The sequence below is a fragment of the Corvus cornix genome, chromosome 1 (genome assembly GCF_000738735.6).
Source record: "Corvus cornix cornix isolate S_Up_H32 chromosome 1, ASM73873v5, whole genome shotgun sequence".
In the NCBI taxonomy this organism is placed as follows: domain Eukaryota; kingdom Metazoa; phylum Chordata; class Aves; order Passeriformes; family Corvidae; genus Corvus; species Corvus cornix.
In genome coordinates, this window is record NC_046332.1 from 57,692,684 (window position 1) to 57,717,561 (window position 24,878).

At 39.2% G+C, this 24,878-nt stretch overlaps 1 protein-coding gene across 1 annotated transcript; it reads right to left on the reverse strand.

Annotated features, from left to right (window-relative positions):
* Nucleotides 1–1,507: 1,507 nt before the first annotated feature.
* Nucleotides 1,508–24,866, reverse strand: WBP4 (WW domain binding protein 4). The gene is made up of 11 exons (XM_039568292.1): nt 24,772–24,866; nt 18,278–18,350; nt 16,735–16,797; nt 16,499–16,622; nt 15,486–15,698; nt 14,633–14,688; nt 11,783–11,849; nt 9,693–9,832; nt 8,430–8,662; nt 6,419–6,622; nt 1,508–2,433 (listed from the first exon to the last, which is right to left on the reverse strand). Coding segments are annotated over exons 1-11 (1,254 nt in total). The 5' UTR covers nt 24,774–24,866; the 3' UTR covers nt 1,508–2,354.
* Nucleotides 24,867–24,878: the final 12 nt, after the last annotated feature.

A 24,878-nucleotide genomic window follows, 5' to 3' on the forward strand; every position in this document is an offset into this window, starting at 1 on the left:
AGCCTGTTTTTGTTGGTGGTTTTGTGCAGACTGACAAAAAAAGGGAAACCAGACAGCAGCTCCCCTCTTTACTAAGTTTTGGATGCCCCAATTGTAGGTATTGAAATTTAGAAGCTAAGCTCCTTCTGCCAGCCTGGCCCAGGAGATCCTGAGGGGTCTTTGTCCTAAGCTTTTCCTGCAATTGCGTATACATGTGTGTGTGAGAAAAATACGGCTACGACAGCTTGGGATAGAGCGGAAACATTTCTACAGGAGGCCACTGCCTGCAATGCTCTGCTTTACTAAAACCAGGTATATTTGCTTCTCCTCATTGAGAACATGTTATTTGAAACTGTTTTCTCCTAACTTAAAAAATACTTGAAGCCATATTTTATTCTAAGCTCTTCCACCCCAGTCTTTCTGTGGGATATAAGAGCTGAAAGCTGAGAGATTGTTTGACCATGACCTGGCACCTCTCCTCAAGGAATGGATGTGTGGCACAACACTGCTATTTCTGAGGTGTTTTCAGGATGGAATATCTCAGCTTGGGCTTTTTGGCTCCTACAAGCAATCAGGACTTTCAGCAGTGAAATCAGTAGCAGGAAAAATTACAGTAACAAAGCACAGGGAGGAAAGGGAAAACAGTTTCTTGGGGAGAAACAAACAGCCCCGGGGGACAGCACAACAGAGCAAGAGGAGGTTCCTCTGCTAAAAACAGCCTTCTGCAGCTTTCCTTGTCAAATAGTGTTACAACAAACATAAACTACCACCCCTCCGCCTGGCTTCCCCTCAGCACCATCTGGGGAACCGAGACCTTACCCACAGACGTCACGTTACAGCTCGTGCAAGGCACCGGCTTCACCGCTCTGCAGATCCTGCTGATTGGTATGAAAGGTAGTCCTGGATCTCTTTCATTTCTCTGCTGAGGTCTCACGCAGCAGCATCTCACCCAGCCAGGAGGGAAGCCAGACAAAAGCTTTGTGTGCCTGGAAGTAGCGCTTCCATGGCAGTGGAGAGATGGATGTTTACCCTCTGCAAGAGGAGGGCAGCCCAGGTACCTCACCTCAATTGCTTTCATTGAGTCATCGAGTGTGTATCTGATTCTCAGGGCACTGCTCATTGCTCCTAAGGCCAGCAAATATGTAATACTGAATCACAGTCAGTTATATTAAAAAAAGCTCATATATTCAGCTTTATTCTGAATGTTGCTAATAGTAACTGCAACAAACCTTAACCTGAACTCAGTTAAAAATTTTTAAATTAAAAATTTAAACCCAGGGTTTTTGTTACTCATAATTGATGCACAGAATAAACCAATTTCCAGTTACTGCTTAAGGCGCTACAGGAACACACACAGACACTCTGTTGGTAGCCACAAAATACAAGTATTTCTCTTAAGAAGCATTTCCATACTTACAGACCTATTTTAGTTTATATTTATCTCAGGCCCCATTTTGAACAGAATATGCACCCCTAAATCTCCTAGGCTGCCTAAACCCCCTGAACAGATGCACAATGGTAACACAGATTGTTCAAATGAAAGCTTTATTCAGTATTTTTATATAAACTCCACTTCAAGAGCTTGCAATATTTTGTAATTGCAACTGAGAAGCAGTTCAAGAGAAACCAGCTGTTCAACTCTGCAGATATTACTTATAAACTAAAACAAATACTTTTCAATCACCCCAAGCAAGCCATTAAAATCCACTGTCTCCAGCCTGTGGTCTGTACAACGCTGTCTGCTGGTTTTTAACATAGGCTATTTCTGGTTTTACAGGTAAAATCAAATATGCTTTTGGGAATCCTGGGAATTCCTCAAATTCTCTAGGAATCTCTGAAACCTGGCTCTCCGGGAATCCTCTTGGGCAAATTTAGCCTTTTTGAGATTATAATTTGCAACACTTTTTGCTTTGTACAGAAACTTTTATTCAAGTTCTATCCTGAAACACTTCACAAAGCTAAACCTGTTAATCACACAAATGGTTAACACAATCTCTAAGTTAAATAATTTACCAGGTAGAAGGCTGGGGGACTTAAGAGGTAGATAGAGACTGAAGAGGTCTGGCTGACAAAACAGAACCCAAGTGTTGCCACAGTTGATAGCAGGAGGTATACAGACAGCTTTTGTACAAACAAGCAGAAGGATCTAAGGGCTGCAAGCCCTGTACGAGGAATGGAATGAGTCTTGGGAAAAGGAATTATCACGGAAATCAAAAGAGCACATGTAGTCAAGTCTTGAAATAGCCTGTGTGTTGTTGGAAAACAGAGAGGGTTCTTCAGGGCACAGTGCAAACAGGCAACAGAAGCGCTCGTGGGAGCCAGGACCTGGACACACGGTGGGTGGCTACAGAAGAACACGAAGCTTTCTGGAAATCTCAGCAGAGCAGGGGAGAAGGTGGAGGACACCAGAAACACGGCACAGCGGTGATACAGAGATTTGCATATCTGGGAATACTGGAGGAAGACAATTCGAGGAAGACAGCAATAATAAGTACTAAAAAAGGGGAGACACAACTCAAAAAACAAATCAAAGAAACCAAGCAGCATGAAATAGTTTTTTACTCCCTTTCTGAGATGCCACAATTTGCACTGAAATAAAATCTCCTTCAGGGAAGAAAAAAAAAGTATTTTATACATGCACAGGTTAGTGAATTTAACTCAGATCCATGTCATAACCAGCCCTGCCACTTCTAAAACTGAATATTGGGACTGGATGATGCTGCAGGCAGATTTTATCTATGAGGGTCAAACAAAACTTTACTCTTTTAGGAAAGTGTGGATTTCAATTTGCAAATCCCCAGGTGAAGGATTAAAATGTTTTAGCCTAAATAGGAACAAGGATTATTCTATAACATGGGTAAAATTGAGTGGTCTCTGCACAGCTCCTGGCATAGCAAATGCCCAACAAAATAATTTTTCTTTTTTCCATATATGCAATTATGTTTGCTTCTAAGAGCATCACCAACTTCAGGCAGGCCCTGCTGTAAAAACACACACAAATCTTACACTGTGAAGCTGCCTTTCTAAACAGACAAGGTGGATGAAAACATGAGGCAAGGAAGGAAAAATACAGAGCAGTGAATTGACTGGCTCGAAACCACACAGAAGAAATCATCATCAGAAATTGCAATGACTCCCCCCTGCTCTCTGGCTCTCCTCGTATTGCTAATAATGTCTATGACATCATATAAAACCAAGGGTGCAGTCCTCACTCAAGGAGCTTGCAATAAAAGCAGGCGAGCAGATAAAAACACACTGCATGATAGAAAATACATCAGCCAGAAAAGAAAACACTCTGCCGAACCAGCAAAAGGAACATTCCTTTGTCAAAAGGCAGTGCAGCCCAAAGAAGGGTTAGCAGATGAGGAGCATAACTGTGGCAACACCTCGAGGGTTCCTACAGCAAAATCCAAAAGCAGAAGACTTGCAGGGAGATAGGAGAGAGATCAGTGCAAAACAGATGTCTTGGAAAAGCAGCGTCTGCCTTAAATCTCACACAAGACAGTATTTTTTTTTTTGTGGAGCAAGAAATACTTGATTTAGATACACAGCAAGGAAATTGAATAACAGCATGGTGCAAAATTAAACAATGGCTTCAGATATACCAAAATTCATTCAACTGGCCCTTTTTGTAACTTAAGAACAAAGAATTAACTGGTCTCTGACTTTCAGAGGTAGTGGAGAGCAAAGTGCTGTTACTTCTTTGTGAAATGCAGGCTTTAAAAGTCACATCAGCTAAAGCCACACGTATGGTATTTAAACTAACTTTACTAGCTGTGAGCAAAGAAAACTATCTTTTTTCCTAATGTTCTGGTTTGTCTATTTAACGCAATACAAAGACCTTTGGTTCATATTACAACTAACAGCAGCTCCACAAGGAAACAAGTTTTGAACACTCATTTTCAGACGTCTTTAAGCATCTGCTCGAGAGATTTAGTTACAGGTATCTTAAATCACTGCCTGTGACCACTTCAAAGTGACAAAACTTTTTAAAGGAAAGACGCTAATATTTTGGGTACCTCACTAAAAGAGGAAAGCTATCCTCCTCAGAGGATATTAAAAGTGAAGCCTACAAAAAAACCCTGCACTACTTGATAAAACTGTACTAACAAACAAAAAATAACTTTCCAGAAATCATAATGAAATGTATACACTTTAGGCTTGGAGTAACAGAAGGAGGAGTACAGCAGTACAAAAATACGTCTAGGAAGAAAAAGAACTGTGCTTGGAAGGAAAGCATGACCAGCTGGTAACTCAGCAGCTGGTGAAAGCAAAGGAGCAGAGAGAATCAGATGTAGTGGTGGGTCACTGGTAAGGGCGCCCATAGCAGACAGCGTGATGGGGTCATGTGAAAGGCAAATGAGATTTAGGGACATATCAAGAGTGACTTCCAATATGCTAAGGAAGTATTGGTGACATTATGCACGGCCTTAATTCAGGTAAACTAGCCCAGGGAAACCCATCTAGGCAAGCGTAGTCCAGGCAGACTCAGGCTGGAAAGGGTGAAGAGAAGCGCTGGTGGAACACTGAAGGTCCTGTCACACAAGGACTTCGTTTGTGATTTCAAAGAGAGAAGATGTGATGGATTCAAGATGAAGAAAAGCTACTTAGCTCAAGGGCAGGACTTGTGTAAATTGGAAGAGTAAACTGGCCACAAACACAATGAGACTTCAAGTTAGAGCAGGCTCCTGGATGCCGGAGTAATGGTCAAGTAAGAACATATCCTAAAAAATCTGATTAAGAAACCCTCTCCTTGGAGTACACATTGTACATTCCTGTATCTACGACTTTGAAGCATCCTGCATGTGTCCTGCATCTCTAAATGGTAATCCAGGGTCAGATATTACAGTACACATTGAAATTTATCAGAACAAACATCAGACAAAATACAGCAACCCTGAGGAAGCCAAGGAAATGCATGGGTTTAAATACAATACTTAATTTTCTTCTAAACATAGAGTAAAAGTCACAAAATAGAAAAAGGGACTTCAGCGTCCACTGTAATACACAATAAGCCAGATTCCCTGTCTTGCACTCCTTTCTCAATTGATCCAACAGATTAATAGTTGTTTTCTCAAAGAAATTCAAGCTCAGCAGTTACCAACTCTATTTTGCCGGACTCTTGACAACTATCTTAACTGCACTCCTTTTTTTTTGACTGAGACTCTCCTGAACAAAACACTGTAAGCTTTAAGAATAGAGAAGTATTTTTTAACAGATTCATTATTTGGACCTTTATAGTTCACTGTTTGATGGCTAGAGGAGCAATGAGTGCTGCTATATTCTTACACAGACAACGAATCCTGGTGATGCTAAATGCAGACCAATCCCACCAAGTGAAGAAATCAAATCTACAATCCTTAAGAAAATGTCAAAGTCATCTTGGACTCCACTGCCATCAGCTCTGCTGATCTTTTGCTTTCCTCCCCTATGGTACTGAGAATGATGAAGCTTCAATATACTTAGGCCCTCTCAATTTATCAAACACTGCAACCCTAAAACACACGCTTCTTATCAACAGAAAAAACACAACTACCTCAAAAATGGTCCTGTATGCTGTAGGAGGGCCAAGTCTCTAAAGTATTTTTTCATTAAAGTATCAGGCAAGTGGTTTTTTGCTGGGAAAGAGACAAAAAGAAAGCAAGACTAAAAAAGAAAACTTGGTAAGTAAAAGGAAGGAAAAATTCAAGTAGACAACAAGAAAGAAGGAGACAGGAAAACATGACAGAAATGTCTACTCCAACAGGGGTGGCTCTGGTGCTGTTACTACAAGTTAGGATTCATCAGGGTTAAATCTTCTGCAGAGGTGTAATACATTTATCATGCACATACACAAATAATTTTTCAGAACATTATTTGGAATGGGTGGCACTGATGTGAATAACTCTTCTAAAAAAAGCTCCCAAATGATCAGTTTGAAATGTTGGCAGTCTCACCACCCACTCTTTTGCAAGCGATCAGACAAAGGTTAGTAAGCACAATATTTTACTCATTAGTGGAGAAACTACACCACATAAACAATCTTGAAGGATGATTTTACTACAATATGCTATTGAACCAGTTCCTCTCTAAAAATAAAAGGTCTGCTTCATTTTTGTCAGATTAAGGATTACTACATTCTCACATACTTAGAAAAGGAGTAAAAAACCTTATGAAATGTATTTAAAACAGCACACACAGAGCAAATACAACTTGGATGGCATGGTTAAAATAAAGAATACATGTATTTACAATATTGCATAAGTAATTTAACACAAACTTCCATTCCAAAACCAATCACATCAAAATAAAATAAAAAAATATTAAACTCACATATGTTTTAATACCTATAAATTCTTAACTTCTATCCAATATTTTCTTTATAAAAGCCTGTTCAAAATATTAAACTTTTGATTCACTCTAGCTTAAACAGAATCTAAAATGATTTGTTAAGTATTACTGATCACTTAGTCTTTGTCTTAAGTTTCTAGATTTTCCATTTTCAAATTTCCTCTTCTTAAATGTTGGCACCCCTTCTGTCAGGTCTCCAAGGGAGGTGACTGTCTTCTCCCTAAATATCACTGTTTCCTCTTCTGGATCCTCTAGCACTGGGGGTGCCACATTGTCACTCTCTGTACTTGGAAGCTCCAGGTCCACTTTTTCACTGGGACAAGACAGGGAAATTTAAAAGCGTTAATGTACATGGAGAAAACAACATGGTGTATTGCAGACAGCAACAGCTATTTTTATTTGACAAAACAGCTTTGAGCTAGATGCAGTCTTCTAGTCATCATCATGACAGGCATCAAGAAAAAAACCCACATTCTTTGTTTCTTCTGTGTGGGTAGCTGTAAAAAGTAACAAACTAACACCTCATTCTGTACAGAGCTTATAGCATGGCCCAAGCATGCATCGTCCTGCAAGAGATAACAGGGCTGTATGTCTGTAAATTTAAGAATATTGAAAGACAGTAGACAGTGAGTAATAGCAGTGGTTCACTGCCAAAACACCATTGAGCTGTTTTCCTCAAGCATCCATCCTGAAGGGACTGCATGACGGAAGAGAGACCCAGCTTACCAAATCAGACAGTGACCCTAAGCTGGGAGAGGTGCCTTTGGAGGGCAGGATCACAGCCAATACTGTCCAAACAAATCAAAGACATCAACTGAAAATCACCTATCTGTTTTAAGGGGTCAGCAGCAAAACACCGTGTTCCACAAGGATAACCTATGGCACAAACATACGCAGAAGAAGAACCGAAGAGTTGGCAGGAAGGTACCTAAATCACAGCTATCACACCAGCACAACACTGCTGCAGAGATATTGGCCAATCCATACAAGAATACTTCTGCTACTACCAAGTGTTAGTCTGATGTCAGCTCGTGTACTATGCCCAGTTTGGGGTCCCATGCTTCTAGGAAGACATAGATCCGCTCAAGCACCCAAACTGGCGCCACAAGAATGATGGCAAGTCAAGAAAATGCAATTGTTGCAGTATCCCAAAAATGTAAACCTCCTGGAAGTGGCTGGCACCGTGCCTAGACTGAATTTAAAGAAAATAATGAACAACTGCATTTGTCTCATTGACACATGTGCTCATCTCAAGCCTGTTAAAGTACAGACTGGTCTATGAGGTTCAATAGATGAAAGCACTTTTTACTACACAGTGCTTTCCAAAAACCCAGAAGAATTTTTCAGCTCAGGAGTCAAGGAGCAGTTTAGCTGGCCCAATACAGGAGGTGTTATGTGAACATTATCATCTCCAAGAAGTGCACCAGTGCTTAATTTTGTATGAACACTGTTGGAGGTCTACCTGCTAAATAATTTAGAACTAAAATGTTGGAGAATGGAGTAAGCATAAGGAAGAATACTCTTTTCATTCTCCAAAGCCTATTGTTGCCAGACTCCTTGCAGGATCCACAACAAGAAGCTGACAATTAAAGAGCATACTTCACAAGGGGAAAAAAAAAAAAAAAAAGATCCACCTCAGGCATTATGCAGAAAACAAAACAACCCTTCTGATCAGATGCACTTCATGAAAACATCTGCAGTTCATTGGTCTGACACGGAAGGGAGAGAGAGAGAGAGAGAGAGAGAGAATGAGAGATCATAGGATCATAGGAGCTCCTGGGGCAGCTGAACCAGATTGTTGGAGGAGATGACGTTAAGGAACATAAGCTTAGAGTAACAACATTTAAATATTTGATACTCAGCCTCTGAAAAAACAGCGCATGACTGATTCTTAAATCACTTCAATTTACTTTGTACTCATGGTGAACTTCTGCACAAAAACCAAAACACCACCTCTACCTGTAATGGAGAGCTATTACTTAAAATAATCACTGTGAAAAGAATTGTATTTGGGCAACATTTCCAATCACAGCTGTGCTAATTCTGCCAGAATTCAGAAGAAAAAGCTTCAGTTCTTGAAAACAACATTATGAAAATAATGATGGTAAAAAAATACTCACCCTGCTTCTTCTTCTTCTTGTTCTTCCCCTACTTCCTTAAGTGCTTTCCATTTTCCGTAAGGGTTGGTCTTGTTAGATCCATCACTAGAAGTTTCTTGGGAAGCTGATGTACTCTCCTCCTTATCCACGGTTTCTTCTGACTTAACTTCTCGCCATTTCCCATAAGGGCTTAACTTTTTAGCTTTAGGAGATTTTTTCCCTTCCTCTGATTCTTCACCATTATCTCCTTTCCTCTAAAGAGGAAAAAACCCATCTTAAGCAAAAATGCCTAAATAAAAACACAATGTAGCTTTATTTTACATCTTTTAATTTGCTACTATTATTATCTACTTATTATCTACTATTCACATTTTTCAACCAAGGGTAACTTGAAAAAATAAATTCATATTGTGATATCTAGAAATCTAGAAATTTTTCTTCTTGAGCTTTACAGATTTAAAAATCTTGAATGTTACAAGAAGTTAAAGTTGGAAAATCCCATCTACCAAGGCTGAAGTTATTAAACTCACAAACTGACCTGAAAACAAAGCTTAGCATATCTTAAAATAAAGGGGAAAAAATTCACATGCAACTTTCTCTACGTGCAGATGCACACACTTTATTGCTAATACCTGGTAGCAGTTTATAATGATTCAGTGATACAAAAATATGTGTTTTACAATTATCACCTGCCTAGGAATACATTTTGTATTTAAACTGTCTCTGTCCATTCTAAATTAACAGCTCCAGGCAAACCATCTAACCCAACCAGAGACATTATCACACTCTTTATCTTAAATTTATGTTTTAAATATGTAATTGATAGAGATTTTGTACTATAAGCTGTCTATGTTTTTTCTCAATTTAATAAGGAAACTACAACCATGCCATTTTCAGTCCAAAGCATTCCCTGAAGGTCTAATGGCAGTCACATTTACCAATGAAAGGCTGAAGTCATCCTCACACTGAAATCCAAACCATTTTGTGGATTATTTCAGAGAGATGGCAGTGACCTTTCTCAGAGAACACCACATTTTTTGTAGAATTCAAGATACTTCTGGCAAGTTGAAGGAAAGATCATGCTTTCTATTCTGTAACAGGGCCACTAATGAGCCAAATAATTGAATAAAGATTCATTTTATTAAGAAGTGCAAAATTTTACTTTCAGTCACATGTTTTAATCTCCTTTCAGTGAGTACAGCCTACCAAAAAAACCATAAAAGATATAGTTATAATTTTCTAGTATAAGATCATGTATGCAAAAGAAATCTGAAAAAAACCTACCTTGAAGTTTGTTTCTGGACTCTCTGCTTCATTCTCACTATCTTCTGAGTCTGATTCAGACTCTGTTTCAGCAGGCTTGTCATGCTGACCCTTCTCATTTGAAGAGGAAACAAAACCATCCGGTTTCTCCCATGTGGATACTGTCCAAGACATTTGAACAACCACATTATTTATGCTTCTCATTTTGATCTGTTATTGCTTTGACAACATAACCTTTCAGAAGCAGTGCTGCCTTATGCAAAAATACAGCAAATAATTTAGCAAAAGGCTTTTGCCTTTGTTTGGTACATTTGTTTTAATAACCATAATCAGAAAGATAACATTTCTTCCCAGCAGAAACACAGTCATGACAGCTGAGTTCACTGCTGAAAAAGCTTGTTTTAATTAGCTCTTACAAAAAGTATCACACATGGTGAACCGTGACCCACAAGACTGTGGTCCCTCTCATCCTTACAGAGGACAGACAAATAAATTTACTGCCCTCTAGATGTGCCTATTTGATTTGAGCTATTCAGTGATTATAAAGACAGGATAAAGTAAAGAATGGTAACTGTAAGCCTCAGGTCTCCAGACAGCTAGACCCCTTTCAAGTGCTACTTTGCATGGTAACGTTAGGTCTCAAGTGAAAAGAGCTCTCAAGCAAACAAGGAAATACAAACATCAACCTGAAAAGACATGGAAGTATGTACAGAACATGAACATACACATATATCCCCATTTTCAATTTAAAAGTAGCATTCCAGTAAATATACTGAGAAGAAATATTTAAATGAAAGTTGACTCAATGGTCTTAAAACTGGTTTTAGTAAGAATAAGGCAAAAGTACACCAACTTTCAGTCTAGAATTTTATATAAGCTTTCAGATGTAAAAAAACCTACACTTTTTCCTAACTGCAGACAACACAACATGTAAGTGCCTAGATGTGTCTTGAAGAAGTAAAAATGTAGGAAACTGGCAACGAATGGCTGCTGCATGAACAGCGCAGTCTCTTAAGGGTATTGCTGTCACCTGCTTCAGATTAGTAACTGAGCAAGTTCACTTTCCCAGGTACAGAGTGGAGTAGGTGCAGCCTCCCAAAGCACGACTCGTAGCACCAAGCCTGGAGCCATCAGTCCCCTAAGCTACATGTCTGACATGAGACACTTTTAACTATTTATAATAGTTAAAAATTTGTCTTGTCTTCAGAGGATGGGATTACTGTTAACAGAACAGAGAAGTAATTTTAAAGCAATCCCAAGACTCTTACTTACAGCTTTAAAAAAAAGGGATCAACTTGCAATCTCAAAAGGCAAAATTCTGCCAAATGTGACGATTAGAAACATATTCTTCCCAAGTGTCATATGTCCATGAAGTACTTAAAAGAACAGCAAACATAGTCATAAAATGTATTTGAACTTGGAAGGCAATGTTTAAAAATAACCAACATCTCTCTTCCTTTTCAAAAGAAATTGCAAATCGTTTGGGCAGGGGAGTGGCCCATTGAAGAACTGAAAGGTTTTGGATTGTTTTTTTTTGTTTTGTTTTGTTTTCCCCTATTCTTGGCATCATTAGCAATGCCACTTCATACCCAACTGCAGAAGGAAAATTCATAGCCAGCATAAAAATCACTTGCTCTCCAGAGAGGCATCATTGACCTTAAAATGATTCAAACAGATTTAGAAAGCAGATGCTATTCTGAGGGAGTTACCATGAAGCTCCCCATGTAGGGGAAAAATGGGAAAAAGAAGATTCTGGACTTCCATATCAATGCTACATCAGCAAGAGGAAAAGTTTAGGAGATTCTTATTCAGTCCTATATGCCTGTCAACACAAAATCCTTCCCTTTTCTAGTTTCCAAATTGTAATTTCAATATAAATGTAGTAAAGAACAATGCCTAGTTTAGAATTACAAGTTGAATGTCCAGGCGCTATGACTGACAATGCAGCTATAAAGGCAGTGCTGACTTAAGCAACTATTTTATTTCAACTAAGACAGCAGCTTAAAAAATACAAAACTTAGTAAAAAATGCAGTTATTTGCAAAACAAAAAGCTTTTCTGAAAACCCTCTCTCCTGAAATAGAGCTTAACTGGAAAGGAAGCTCTCCTTACCTCCAGTCTGTGTGTTATAGTAATAGGTATGACCATCTTCAGTGACACCTTCTACCCACTCTGCTCCCTAGGAAAAGACACAGGAGAGCTCATGAAAAAGACTTCAGGATCAGCCAAAGCATCACTTACAAATCTATTCAATTCCTAAGTACCTTTTGTCTGTGATCATCTTACTGCTTTAAAGCTTGAACCCCTAACGTTGTTAGAAAGTACTCCCTTCGACTCCAATGAGATGGAATTCCGTAACTTAAAATACAGCTAATGCAATACACAATTATTTTTCAAACAGTGGATGATTAGTATGAGGCTGTATAATAGATGTTGCCACACAGTTTAAATTATTATATAGGCCATTATTTTACATGTTCACCCCTGAGGCTGTAATTTCCTATTTGTGTCATTGTCTTTAGTGGAGGCTGCTGAAAAAATTCTCTGGGAGACTCAAGTCTTTGTGAGGGCTACGGAAAACCAATACCAATAAATTCTATCACAAATTAAATATACACAAACAAATAAAAATTTATTCCAAAACAGAACATTACAACAAATAATTATAGAATCAAACTTTGCATGCCAATAATTTTACTTCTTTACTAAAGCACCAATTTCAACAATGCACTGTTTTCCCCTACTGATTAATAAATAAACATGAAATGTGGCACAACTTGCTGGTATATCTTTGTGGATATGTAATTTTTTTTTCCCAGAATCAGCTACAGCTATATAATCAGTCATTACCCATGCCCTAACATTTTCCTTAAGAAACTGGTTTTCATCACCTCTTACACACACAACTACTTCCCTGCTCCTTAAACACCAATACGGCCAGCTCCGTGTTGGGCAACTTCACCATACATTATCTTGGCACTAATAAATGTCTGTGTGTATACAGAGATATACAGACAGGCTTTTGCACACCTATACATTTGCTTAACACTCTTATTAAAACTTTGCTGGGTTTTTTAAATAAAAACACAATAAAAATCAGAAGTTGAAGTTCTTGCATCCACTCTGTAAACACAATAAAATTGTACTGGCAAGTTCAGAGCAGGAAAAGGCAAGAAAGCCTTCAGAATCAAGTTTCCTCAAGGTTTTGTCCTCAGAAGTTTCAGTGTGCTGGTTTTGACAAAAGAAGCAAAAGGAAAGTTTATTTTAAGTATAAAGAGGATTAAAAAACCCCAGTCTTAACTATAATAGAGGTTTTCAGTCAATATCTGACACTAGGCACACTGAGTGTCCCATGACATAAATCCTAACAAGGACACTGTCAGTCTAACTGGTTATAGGTAGTCTTCAACATGCCCCTTCATTACTCTGTTCTCCCCACCTCTTACCAAGTCTGAACAACAACCTAATGTGCTGTAAAACCAGAAGGGCTCCTGAATCTCAACTGCACGATATATTGCAAGCATGCCTTTCAGTTTCTGGGCAATGAGTCCTTGTTAGAGATCTGGAATGTTCCCAATATCCTTAGCTCAGACTAAATAAAGGAGCAATCAAATGCTTGTTTTTAGCCACAGCGAAAATAACTCAAGACAGGACGAAGTCACTGAGCAGGGTGAGGGAAGAAAGGCAAAATACAGCTGTGTGGTGTTAAGATACTGGGGGCTGAAGGTGTGTGCTTCTGATATGGCTAGGATGAGCTAACTTCAAATTGTTGCCAAGAAGGGAGTGCCTTCTCCCCCCCAATCTGCTCTCCCCACGTTGGCATTTTTTCTGATTATTCAGAATGCTGATAGCAAGGAAATAAGTCTCCAAAGCACTAACCTAACTGATGCCTTCACTGCCTGAACTAGTGCACTGTCAGGATAAATGTGTCCCAAGGACCAAACAAGATTAGTTTCAGGACCACCTCTTTCAGTGGAAGGCTACAATAAGACTGGCTTTAAATATTGCAACGCTATGCCTTGACTGAAAAGATAAAGTTGAAGTGCTGATTAACAACTTGTGCAAACCCACAGGACAAGGAAATCAGAAAGCCAGAGTAGCACGTCATGTGATGATACAGAGCTACAGAATGTCAACCACTCTGAAAACACCAGGTTTTTTTGAACTCTAGTGTAAAATCCAACACTGGCAAACCAAACAAAACTGACATCAAATCATAGTGTACATATGACACCTATCTTGAAAACAGGGAAACGTAACATCACAGGAAATGTTGGAAAAATCCCGTTTTTAATGCTGCAAAGCACAAAAATCCTGGAGTGGTAAGTACCACAGGAAAGCCCATTAATAATAATAAGAAATCTTTCTGCCTTTGAACTACTCCGCAAGTTTTTCTGTGCCTGAAATAAGAAAAATTAAGTAACATACTAAATGACTAATTATGATGAATAATTGCTTGCATATAGGTTCCATGATCATAAGAAACCCAGTAAAAACACAATTTATTATGTAACTGTATGGTAAAGCAAACAAAAAATGGGCATTCTTTTTTTTTCAACTACCTGACAATGCAATCTCAGTGTTGCCTCAGATAAAGGCTTAACTATTTCAACTGTGTAATATTTAGCTTTTATAATTACATTTCATTCAAAAAAGGTTTAACAGAATTTATTCAGAATTTCCTCAAAGCTTTCAATTTTATGGGCTGAAGTATAAAAGAAGTATATTCTGCAGGAACCCAACCACCAGTAATTACTTCTCTTCCCTGGACAGAGAAATTAGCCAAATAGGATTTCTATAGTAAAACTGCAGTTTATAATAAATTATTCTAAATATTCAAATTATGTTTTCCTAAGTTTACAAAGGGCAAAAAATTTATTTTCCGCAACCAGAAGACTTGCAAATTGGTTAGATTATTTAAGTGTTTACAAGGACAAATACAAATATGAATAATTTGATTACCGTTTGTGAGTTTTGAGAGTTGCCTTGGAATCCTTTAGGTTTCTCCCACTGTGATTCTTAAAAAACAAAATCATATTTCATTCAATTTGGTTTATATTTAATAATCTTTACTAAAAACAGATCTAAAGGATATGCAGATCTAAAGGATATGACACTGATGTGTGTACACATAGAAACAAATAATAAAAAAAAATATTTATACACCTCACTGGAATATAAATAATCCTTGACCAAACCATGGTATGAACAATAAACCAAAGTATCATAATTGCAGCTGGCTTTACTGGCACTAACAACCCTCCAGACTCTATTACTAGGCCTGATACAGAGATACAGGATTTTTGGTTTTAAAGAAAAAAATAAAATGAAATGATGAAAGGCTACAGTAAATACTAATGTCAATCCTTAAATTTATAAGAAACAGTTTGTAACATTCTCATTAATGATAAAAGAGGGTTGCTTTTATGTTCTAAAGTAGATCACAACACACAGCTCCTCAAGAGAAGTCAGATAAAACCTGTAAATGTGGAAAGACACAATCAGTTTATTTCACATTCCTGATCACAAAGCTTCTTCAGGAAGAACACAGCTATCTTTGTATACTTAACCCCTGGCAGGCTAAACACTTCCAGAAACTGTGGAATTACTGCATTCTTCCATTATTAATCAACAGCAAAACCAGTCTGAAATTCTGGATGTCCAAGTCTCAGATGTTAAATACCAGAACTCCATCTAAGTGTTCACATTTCAATAATCAGCTTACTACTGAAAGAGCAGAGTAAAGAAATGCAGATAGTCTTTTCTCACTTGTATCCAGTAATTATATCTGCACTTGCTCCTCAGTAGCTTTTACCTCCAGTTTTTGTGTTGTAGTAGTATGTATAGCCTTCAGGAGATAATCCTTGCACCCACTCCTTCGTATCAATTTTTGCTGGCATTGAGGCATCCTGAGATGTCTTTTTTTTCTTTTCTTTCTTTTCTTTCTTCTCTTTCTTTTCTTTCTTTCCTTTAGTTTCCACTGTGTTGCTCTGCATTTTACTCTGTGTTGAACTGGAACCTACATCATCTTAAAGAAAATAATGCCCTTTAAAAAAAGAGTACTATTCTGAACTTAAATATTAGTCGCTCTTGCACAACAGAAAATAGGAAATTTCATTCTTACGAGTATTTTCATTAATGAGTGAAAATCATTAGTATTATACTCATAGCAAGTACACTTCAAAAACTATATTAAGAGAATCTTGCATTGTTGCACTGCTATAACATCATAACAAAGCCCAAATTTAAAATGATGAGTAACAAAGAGAAAAACCATAAGGACCAATGAGGTCTAACTCGACAACAAAAGAGAAACCAAAAGAGTTACGAAAAAGACAGCTTCTACAGGAGCCTGAAACTACAAACTTGTTTTTAAAGGATAATATATCTTCAGTGTACAGAACAAAGGTACTTGCTGAGCTGCAAGCTGACTAGGAGATTCTCATCTCCACTGTTTGACACCAGTGGGAATCCAACCTCTCCTACTCATAGGAACTTTAGCCTCCAACTGGCAAAAGTGAAACATTAAATTAATCAAAGGAAGCTGCACTGCTGATTCAAAGTACCAACTACAGCCTAATTTTCTGTTAACACATTGTTTAATTTTTCTGCTCCAAATTTGTTTGCTCCATGGATCACAGGATACCATAGCTATAAATATTCTGTACTGCAACTTCTACTACTGGCATTTTGAAGACTTTTTTTTTTTTTTTTAAATGAGCAACAGTCCTGGAGACCTCCTCTCTCGTTCTTAAACTTAAGACAAAACTTTCCTATTCAATATTCTTTCAATTCTGTCTTTAATCTTCTGGCAGCTACATGAACTACCTGGCTTAATTCCAAGCCTTTTCATATCCTCTTGATATGCTTTCATTGCAGCCTCCTCCATTGCTGCAAATTCTTTTGACATGTTTTCTTCTTCTTTTGCCTTTTCCAAGCTTTTCTTTTTAATCTAAAACAAAACAAAACAAAAAAAAAACAAACCCAAGAGAATAAATGAAAACCAATCTGATAATGAAAGAGAGTAAAAATAAGCATTTGCGCAATTAAGATATTTGAGTTACCTCACTAATTCTTTTTGCCACATTTTCTTTATGATTCTTTCCTCTTTCATGAAACTCAATGCTCTTCAAAGCAAGAAAAAAACCAAGAAAAATAATATGTAGTATACAATTTTTAAACAGTTCATTTTAGTTACTTAAAATTTAGTTGGACTAAATTTTGTTGAACAAACCTAAATGTAACCTGCTCTGAGAACACTTACAGTGAACACTACAGCTATAAAATGGCTATAGGAATACAGAAACACTGAGAAACATTCAACAGAGAAATTATGAAAAATCAGTAACACTCCAAAACGGTGTAATAAAATCTCATAGTATATTTATAAGATTTTTTTCAAATAATACTGCTCAGCATACATGTTAGAGACAAATAACAGGGAATCTGGGTTCCCTCTTCATGCTATCCTTTCACGTATCATCATGATTTTTTTTTCCTGTTCTCATGCAAACTTTTAAAAACCATATGGGTTATTCAGTGTTCCAAATATTAGCTACTGCCCTTAATTAGACTATACTACACTTCACAAACATCTCATGTATTTTAACTAGTCTGCAGGTTCAAAAATCTGAAAAAGAGAGAGAGAAGGAGGAAAAGACAAAGTGGGAGAGTTGGATAACTAAGGATAACAGAAGTCTGCAAGCCAAAAAGCTGCCAGAAAGACTGAATGCAGTAGGAGCGGGAAGGAATTCAGAAGCTCCCCACAGGTACAACAGTGGAAGTCCTCATGTGGTTCTCACATAAAAACATCTGTGCTCATTTAGATGTTCAGATGCTAGATGCCTAAGCCTGACCCGGTAACCCTAGAATTTCTGTACACAAACTGATGCGCAGAGGATGCGCATTCCAGGATGACTCATCTCATTTAGAGTCAGACTTTATAAAGTTACTCAAATCCCTCCCTTGACACATATTTCTCTTCACTTACTCCGAGAAGATACCTGCAGCTCATGTGAGCTAATTAGGTATCTTACTGTAAGCCAGAGGAAGCTCAGCTCAAGGAGCACCCCTGGCATCCAGTCAGGAATGCAAAACTTTCTGCTAAGGAAGACACCAATGTGTCTAGTAGTCTGCAAAAGGCATCTGCAAGTCAGAAACACGCTTCTGTAACCCAGTAATGTTTCCGTGGGCTGTGTGAAATGAAAGAAACCTGCTTTAAGAGCTCAGAGGCCTGGCTGTACTGTGCCTACCACATACAAACAGTACAGATACCAGGTTTTGCTTTCTACTTGCACATGAAAGCGAAGGACAGGCACAGGCAAAGTTCAAAGACAGACCAAATGTTAAGTCACAGAACTCAAAGCATAAGCAGGGTCAGATATTTAGTCCTTATCTGTACTGCCAAGTAGAACAGCACACACCATCTTATATGTGGGGATCTGGCTCTGACGTAATATATTTTAAGCATCACAGGTATTACAAAGGCATTTTTATAAAAACAAATCCCATGCATCAAAAGACTAGTATTAAAAACTGATGTGAAAAGCCTGTAATTAAAATTCCTAATATCTCAAATAATGGACATAGTATGGTAGACCATCATACAGGTCTGTTGTCTGCTATCCAGCACTTGCAGTAATCGCAGAATTTTTTAGGCTGAGATTTCCAGTAATCGGCCCTGGGGAAAGAAAAAAAAAGATATATAATCTGAAACAATAACCAAAGCCACAGGTTTTCGTATATATTTACATATATCTTCAGAAACTAAATTTAATCTTCTTTGGGTGATTAAATATTAAGAGTTTGGTTTTCTTTATTTTTTTTTTAAACCAAGTCTGGGGAGCCAGTAAGAGTAGATATATTAACAACTGTGTCTCATAAAGCACAGTTCAATATTGGGATTTTGACCATCTGACCTCCAAAAACTGCAGAATTTTTACAAGTGAGGCGGTGCTGTAAGAACCAGAGATACAAGACAAAGCAAGCCAGAGATAAACAAGCAGCTCTAGATACCCCATTTAAACACAGAACGGTCAGAAAAGTGCAACTTGCACTGTTTTTCATAAAAATGCTGGATACTGTACACAGTGAACTCAGCAACACAAAGGTGCAGTTCTGGACAATGCTGAGCTACTGTGGAGAGTGAATCCCAGACCAGATTCTGACCTGTGGGGTCACAGACATGGTAGTAAATTGTTCAGATGTTTCAGTGTAAAAATGTACGAATTTCTGAACCATGTAATTAGATAAGTGAGGAAACTTGGGGAAAACTCTTCAGAGCTCAGAAGTTAGTATATCAAAGTATTTAACAATAAAACCAACAACCTCCAATGGCTGTTTCTTCAACAAAAACCACTTTCTAATGCCAGATGAGACTTGTGTAGAAACAATTCTATTTCTCATTGGCTTGCAAAAACAGACACAATACTTTGGTTCAGCAGAACACATTTGAGCAACAGATTTCTTTGCTTTTAAGTTAAAATGAGAAAGAATGAGGGGCAAAATAAAAAAAAAATATTCAAGGTTACACTGAGAACATCAGAAAAATTGAAACTTGGCTTTTTGTCTGAAGATGACTGTACAAAGTTCAAGGAAAATACTTCCTGACATTCTTATTCAATAAAACCATAACTTCTTCCATGCACAACAATAGCACCCTCAATCCGTATGATACATGTGAGCAGATCTTTAATTACAGAAACAGACCTGATCAACTTAACTCCTACAATTTAAGCAGGTATCAAAATACACTCTCCCACCAGTGCTTCACACAAAAATACAGTTACCAAGAGGCTATGTTTATTTAAAAGTCTAAGTACAAAGCATGTACTCTGCAAAAATGTATCAACCTATAAGCAATAGAGTGTTAGCAATGCACAGCTTTTTGAGCAATTTCCTGGAAATCCAGAAGGAAGCAGCTGGGCTTTCCCTGATTTAAACAGAAATCCACTCATCCCTAAATGGTGTACTTTAAAACTGTGTGATTGCTTAGTCACAAATTTAATTAAAAGTGGTTTTTTGAGACTTGTACCTGAACATACTGGGGCAAAGCCTGAGTAATCTAATGCTCTGGCTGGAAAACCAGCTGAGTGGGAGGGAGAAATTCAAAGCTCAGAAATATCTCAAGAACCTTTTTCCTACTTGAGCTATGAATTGTCTCTAAATCCTTTGACATCATCTACAATAAATTTCCAGCTAAATGCAGGGTTAAACTTCCTATGGCAAGGGACCAATTTTGACAGAAAACATAAACTAGAAAAAAGCTTCACTGCATGTTTTGGATGTGCAAGAACCTCTGCCTTCTTCCAAGTTTAACCTAACATAGGAGGCTCTTTCTCTTCAAAAGAATCAAATGTAAGTGCTAAAATTAAGACTGTACAGCTGCACCCACCACAAGTCAAGACCTGAGAATTTGACGAACCATATTTTCACAGCTCTATTTTACACCAATTTCTTTCCTAAATCCTGCTGGCCACATCTGTTGCAAACCACTGTAGCTATACATAATCACTCTGAAGAACCTGAGAGAACACCTGTGGCTTCAGTACAAATCCACATCCTGGTAAAGTTTTTTAGCTTCATCTCCTATTGGTATTCATAAAAACTGGAGCTGGCTCTCTATTGTTACATATGAAATAAATGTAAGTGGTCCTGTGTGCAGATATCCTAAGAACATTAAATCCTGCATTTCACGATTAATGAAATTAATTGTGTAACTTATGATCTCAATTCTGTGACTTACGAGCATGACGAATCTTATATACCAAATAATTCTCTTAAATATTTTCTACTTGAGTTCACACCACTGGAAAAAAAAAGAACAAGCTCAGCTGAAATATCCATTGAATAACATCTTCCACTACAACAACAACAGAGCCTGCAAAGCTCCAATGGTGCTGCCATGAGATCAAACCAAGGAGGAATATTTGGAAAGGAGCAGCAACTGAAGTGAAACCCCACTTTATTGAGATGCTACAAATGCTTTATGGGCTCCATGGACAATTGTTTAAGTCTGTGATTGTTTTATCAATCTGACAAATACAGGCTTAAGAGTAAATGCCCTTAAAGCAGTACAGATGTTTTTTATTCTTGAATAACTGAACACAATTATTATATCCCACAAGTCATGGGAAACACAGTTATTTCATAAAGTCATTGCAGTCAGAATGGTACAGCTTTTAAGACTCCTTGTCTTCTGCCAGAAGTAAAGTTAAGGTTGGTTCTTGTTTTCAGCTCTACATCTGGGCCAGTCTCCTATGGACCAGAAAGCTGGCCAGCTAGCCAGCCACCAGTACAACTCCCTTTCTTCCTTTCAGTAAAATGAGGAGACAGTCTAGAGTATGTCTGCCTTGCCCAGGTTTGCAGGGTTGAGATTCAGCACTGCACACATGCCCCCAGGCATGGCTCCCAAAAGGCAGCTTGGTGACACAGACCCAGAGAGGTGTGCCAGTTTTACTGTGAAGCTCTAACTCCTGGGAAGGGTTCTGACCAAGTCTGTTTGGAGCCCAGCTTTCCAGAGCTGGCTGAGCAAGTCAGCTTGGCACCCTGCTACCAGGGAACAGGGCAGCACTGATACAGATGGGTATTAGGCAACTTCTGGACAAGCTGCTGTAGACTCATCCAGACTTGGAAATCCCGTACTAACTCGCAACTGGTTTACATCTCCTCCAGAAAAGTGATTTTCTTTCAACTTTTACTGGTCACACCACTCAGAAGAAGAATGCACATTTAGGGGGCTAAAGGAAAAGGAAGGAAGGAAAAAGAGGAAACAAACATCAAGCTGGTTTTTTGAAACCAATGAGATGCCAAAGTCTTTGCTGCAAACAGCAGAGTGCAAATTGCATCAATGTTAAAACAATTTTAATATTTCTGAAATTCATTTAAAACATCGGAGTGAACAAGAATCCAAGAAAGAACAAGTAGCAACTCTGCACTAAGAGCATCTGCCCCATTTGCCATTCCAAAAGATATGAAAATTACGAAACTCAGAGAGAAAGCACTGAAACTCAGGCATTTATACTCTGTACAATTCATTTCTTGAGCCACGAGAATCATGCAGCCTATGCTGCAGTGACCGGGTTACACATCCCAGCGCAGGAACCACGTGTTTGGGAGTATGCAAAAAGGACAGGTTCTGTCAACCACGTTCAGGAAGCAACCTGCAGAGTAACTCAAGTACTGGAGTCCAGGGCCCTGAACCCTCAACCTGCAGGGTGCTTCTCCTCACAAGTTACTGTACCATTAATGTTTCAATGGGTGGTGCAAACAGCTCTCCTTATACAGGGAAGCTTAAAAACCCTCATAAAGTAGCCATCTTGATTTGAGATAGCTTTGCTGAACTTTACCTGGAAATTCGGCTGAAGGATTTTGTTCCTACCATGTACTGAAATTAAGGGGGGAGGAGAAACAACTGGTTTAGGTGGTTCTGAACACAATGAAAAAGAATTTGACTGTACAAACAAAATCTGGAACCATTTGCTTTGAATAGCTCTGCTCTAAAATATCTGACTTGAAATCTGGCAGGGATGCAAGGGGTTTGTATCAGGGATGTCCAAATTAGAAGCCCTTGGGGGTAAAAAACAGCATAGCAGTCTTCCTTGGTTTGAGTATCTACAACCTCAAAAAACTTTACGAGAATTTAATATCTTATAGCTTTCTGCAAGTTTGAGCACTGAGGAGCTGCTACATGCATCATCGCCTTCAATACACGTTTGTGAGGCAAGATTCAAGTTTTTGACTACACAAGCAAATTAATTCAGCATAAACATTGTGGCTGTTCTAAAACAGCCACTCAAAAGGACAGAATCCATTACGATTTCTGAACACTATTTGGAAATACTGTGTACTTCTGAACAAAGGTAATGCTTCTGTAATGGAAAGAAGTAGAAGAAAACAAAAGAAAAAAAAAATCCCATGTATTTCACAACAGACACTCCTCCACATGGGAAGCTATTCCAGAACAGCTAATTCCAATTCAAATATCCCAGTACTGGTGAGACCTAAAATTGCAATGCTAAGATTGGCAGAGAAGGTCAAAAATGTTTTCTTGTACTGTGAAGTAGGTCCCAGTGCCATGGTCCCTAATGACTCACACTCCCCAGTAATTCACAGCAACTCTGTTCATTAATAGTGTAATAACTGTACCCTAAAAACTCTTCTTAGATAAATACCCTTTAATTTTTTTTTAAGGTATTTAAAAATAAGGTGTAAAGAAAAGAGCACCCCTGACAGTGAGTACATGGGACTGTCCTTCTGCCCAACCCCAGCTTGTTGGCTTTCTAATAGATCACACAATATATGTCTGTATGTGAGCTCCTGCAAGGTAGAACTGGATGGGAGTTTCATTCACATGAAACATGGCACTTCTCTGAAGGGCTTTGCTCTTCTGGCCTTCAAGTCAGTTATATTTTTTTCAATCCCTCTGTAAATACTAATTCACAACTCAAATGTCTGCTTCTTTTTATCATTATATTAGCCCCCTGTGAACTACATATAAATTACGATATCCCATGGAGAGCAGAGTCTGCAGAAGCTGCTCAGCCTGACCTGTATTGGCATGAATCTGCTTTGCCAGATCTCTTTTCAAAATTGTAAATTACAGAATCACAGAATCATTTAGGCTGGAAAAGACCTTTAAGATCATTGAGTCCAACCCTTAGCCCAGCACTGCCAAATCCACCACTAAACCATGTCCCCAAGCGATGTGTCTACACATCTTTTAAATATCTCCAGGGTCGGTGACTCAACCACTTCCAATGCCAGAAATACTTTTAATATACAAGAATGCACAAAGATATCAGGGAAGACAGCCTTCTGCATGTATGGAGCTCCAATTCTCTAGGTCATCTCCTCTAACTTCAGTTGTCTAAATAGTGAGATAGAGCTGTCTCAGTTCTCCCTGTCAATAGATGGAAACTGTCATCTCCAAAACACCACTCTTTGCATCCTAAAACGACACTTCAGAAGCATATTGAACTCCTTAGGTGCGTGTTTCATCCTTACAGAGGGAACCTAAAGCGAACTGCATGAGTCAGCCTTCAAAAGTTAAATATCTGAAGTTAGGAATATCTCCTGAGAGCAGAGGTCTGCTGCTGTAGATGAAGAAGAAGGATATGGCCTATATCAGGAAGAATGTGATAAGAATTAGAAGGGAGGAAAAAACCAGCAATGTAAATTGGGTCAGGAATCTGTTCAGGTATAATTTTAGCCATAACTAAAATTAAGAACACTGCTGTACATAGTACCAGTCTGCAAGACAGGCTCACACAGATCACCATCAAGTACTGCCCCACAGACAGACCTCTGAAGAAATTTTTGACCAGCTTAAGATTTTTTTTTTCCAGCAGGTAAGTTAGGATATCTTGAAAAGTAACAGAAACAAACAAATAGACACACCATTCTATACGCCATTCTCACCTAATAAAAACCACACGGGGATTTTTACACATCCCCCTCCTCCACACGTGCTCAGGTATTAACATAAATTCCCTAATTAAAGACTTCAAGGAGGTAGTGATGGCCAGGTAAAACCAAGGCACAGACACTTCTCCTCCTCACGTTTCGCCCAGAACCAAAGGCGGAAAAGGAGGCCGCAAGGTGGGAGGACCTGGGAGAGAGAGGGAAGGAGGGAGGCCAGGGGGGACGGGGAGAGGGGCAGGAGGGAGTGCGGGGGAGTGCAATGGAGAGAGGGAGGGAGGGAAGGGGGAAGGGGTACGGGGGGGGCAGGTTGAGGGGCCGCGGGCCCCATCCCCGGAGCCCTCCCCGAGCTGAGGGACGCCAAGTGCGCCGCCGGCGGGACGCGAAGCTGCCCGGCGTGTGTTGGGGCGATAAGAGCAAGACAGCGCAGCAGAAACAAACAACCTCAAGAGAGCGGCAGGGCGGAGGGGAGCAGAGGGGCCGGAGCGACAGTGAAACACCTCGCTCAGCGGGGAGGGGGTCGCCGGCCGCAGCCAGGGCACGGCCGCAGCCCCACTGCCCCCAAAAGCCCCACGGCCTGCAGGGGCCCGGCCCGGCCCTCGCACCGCACGCCGCCGGCCCTGCCCGACCCCGGCTCGCAGGGCAGGGGCTGTGCCCGCTCCCTCCCGGCCCCCGGCACTCACATCGCCGCTCCCCCGGCAGCGCCGCCGCTCCGCTACCCTGCACTCCCCTCCACTCGCCGCGCCGCTGGGGTGGGATGGGGCGGTGCCGGGAGAGGGAGGGAGGGCGG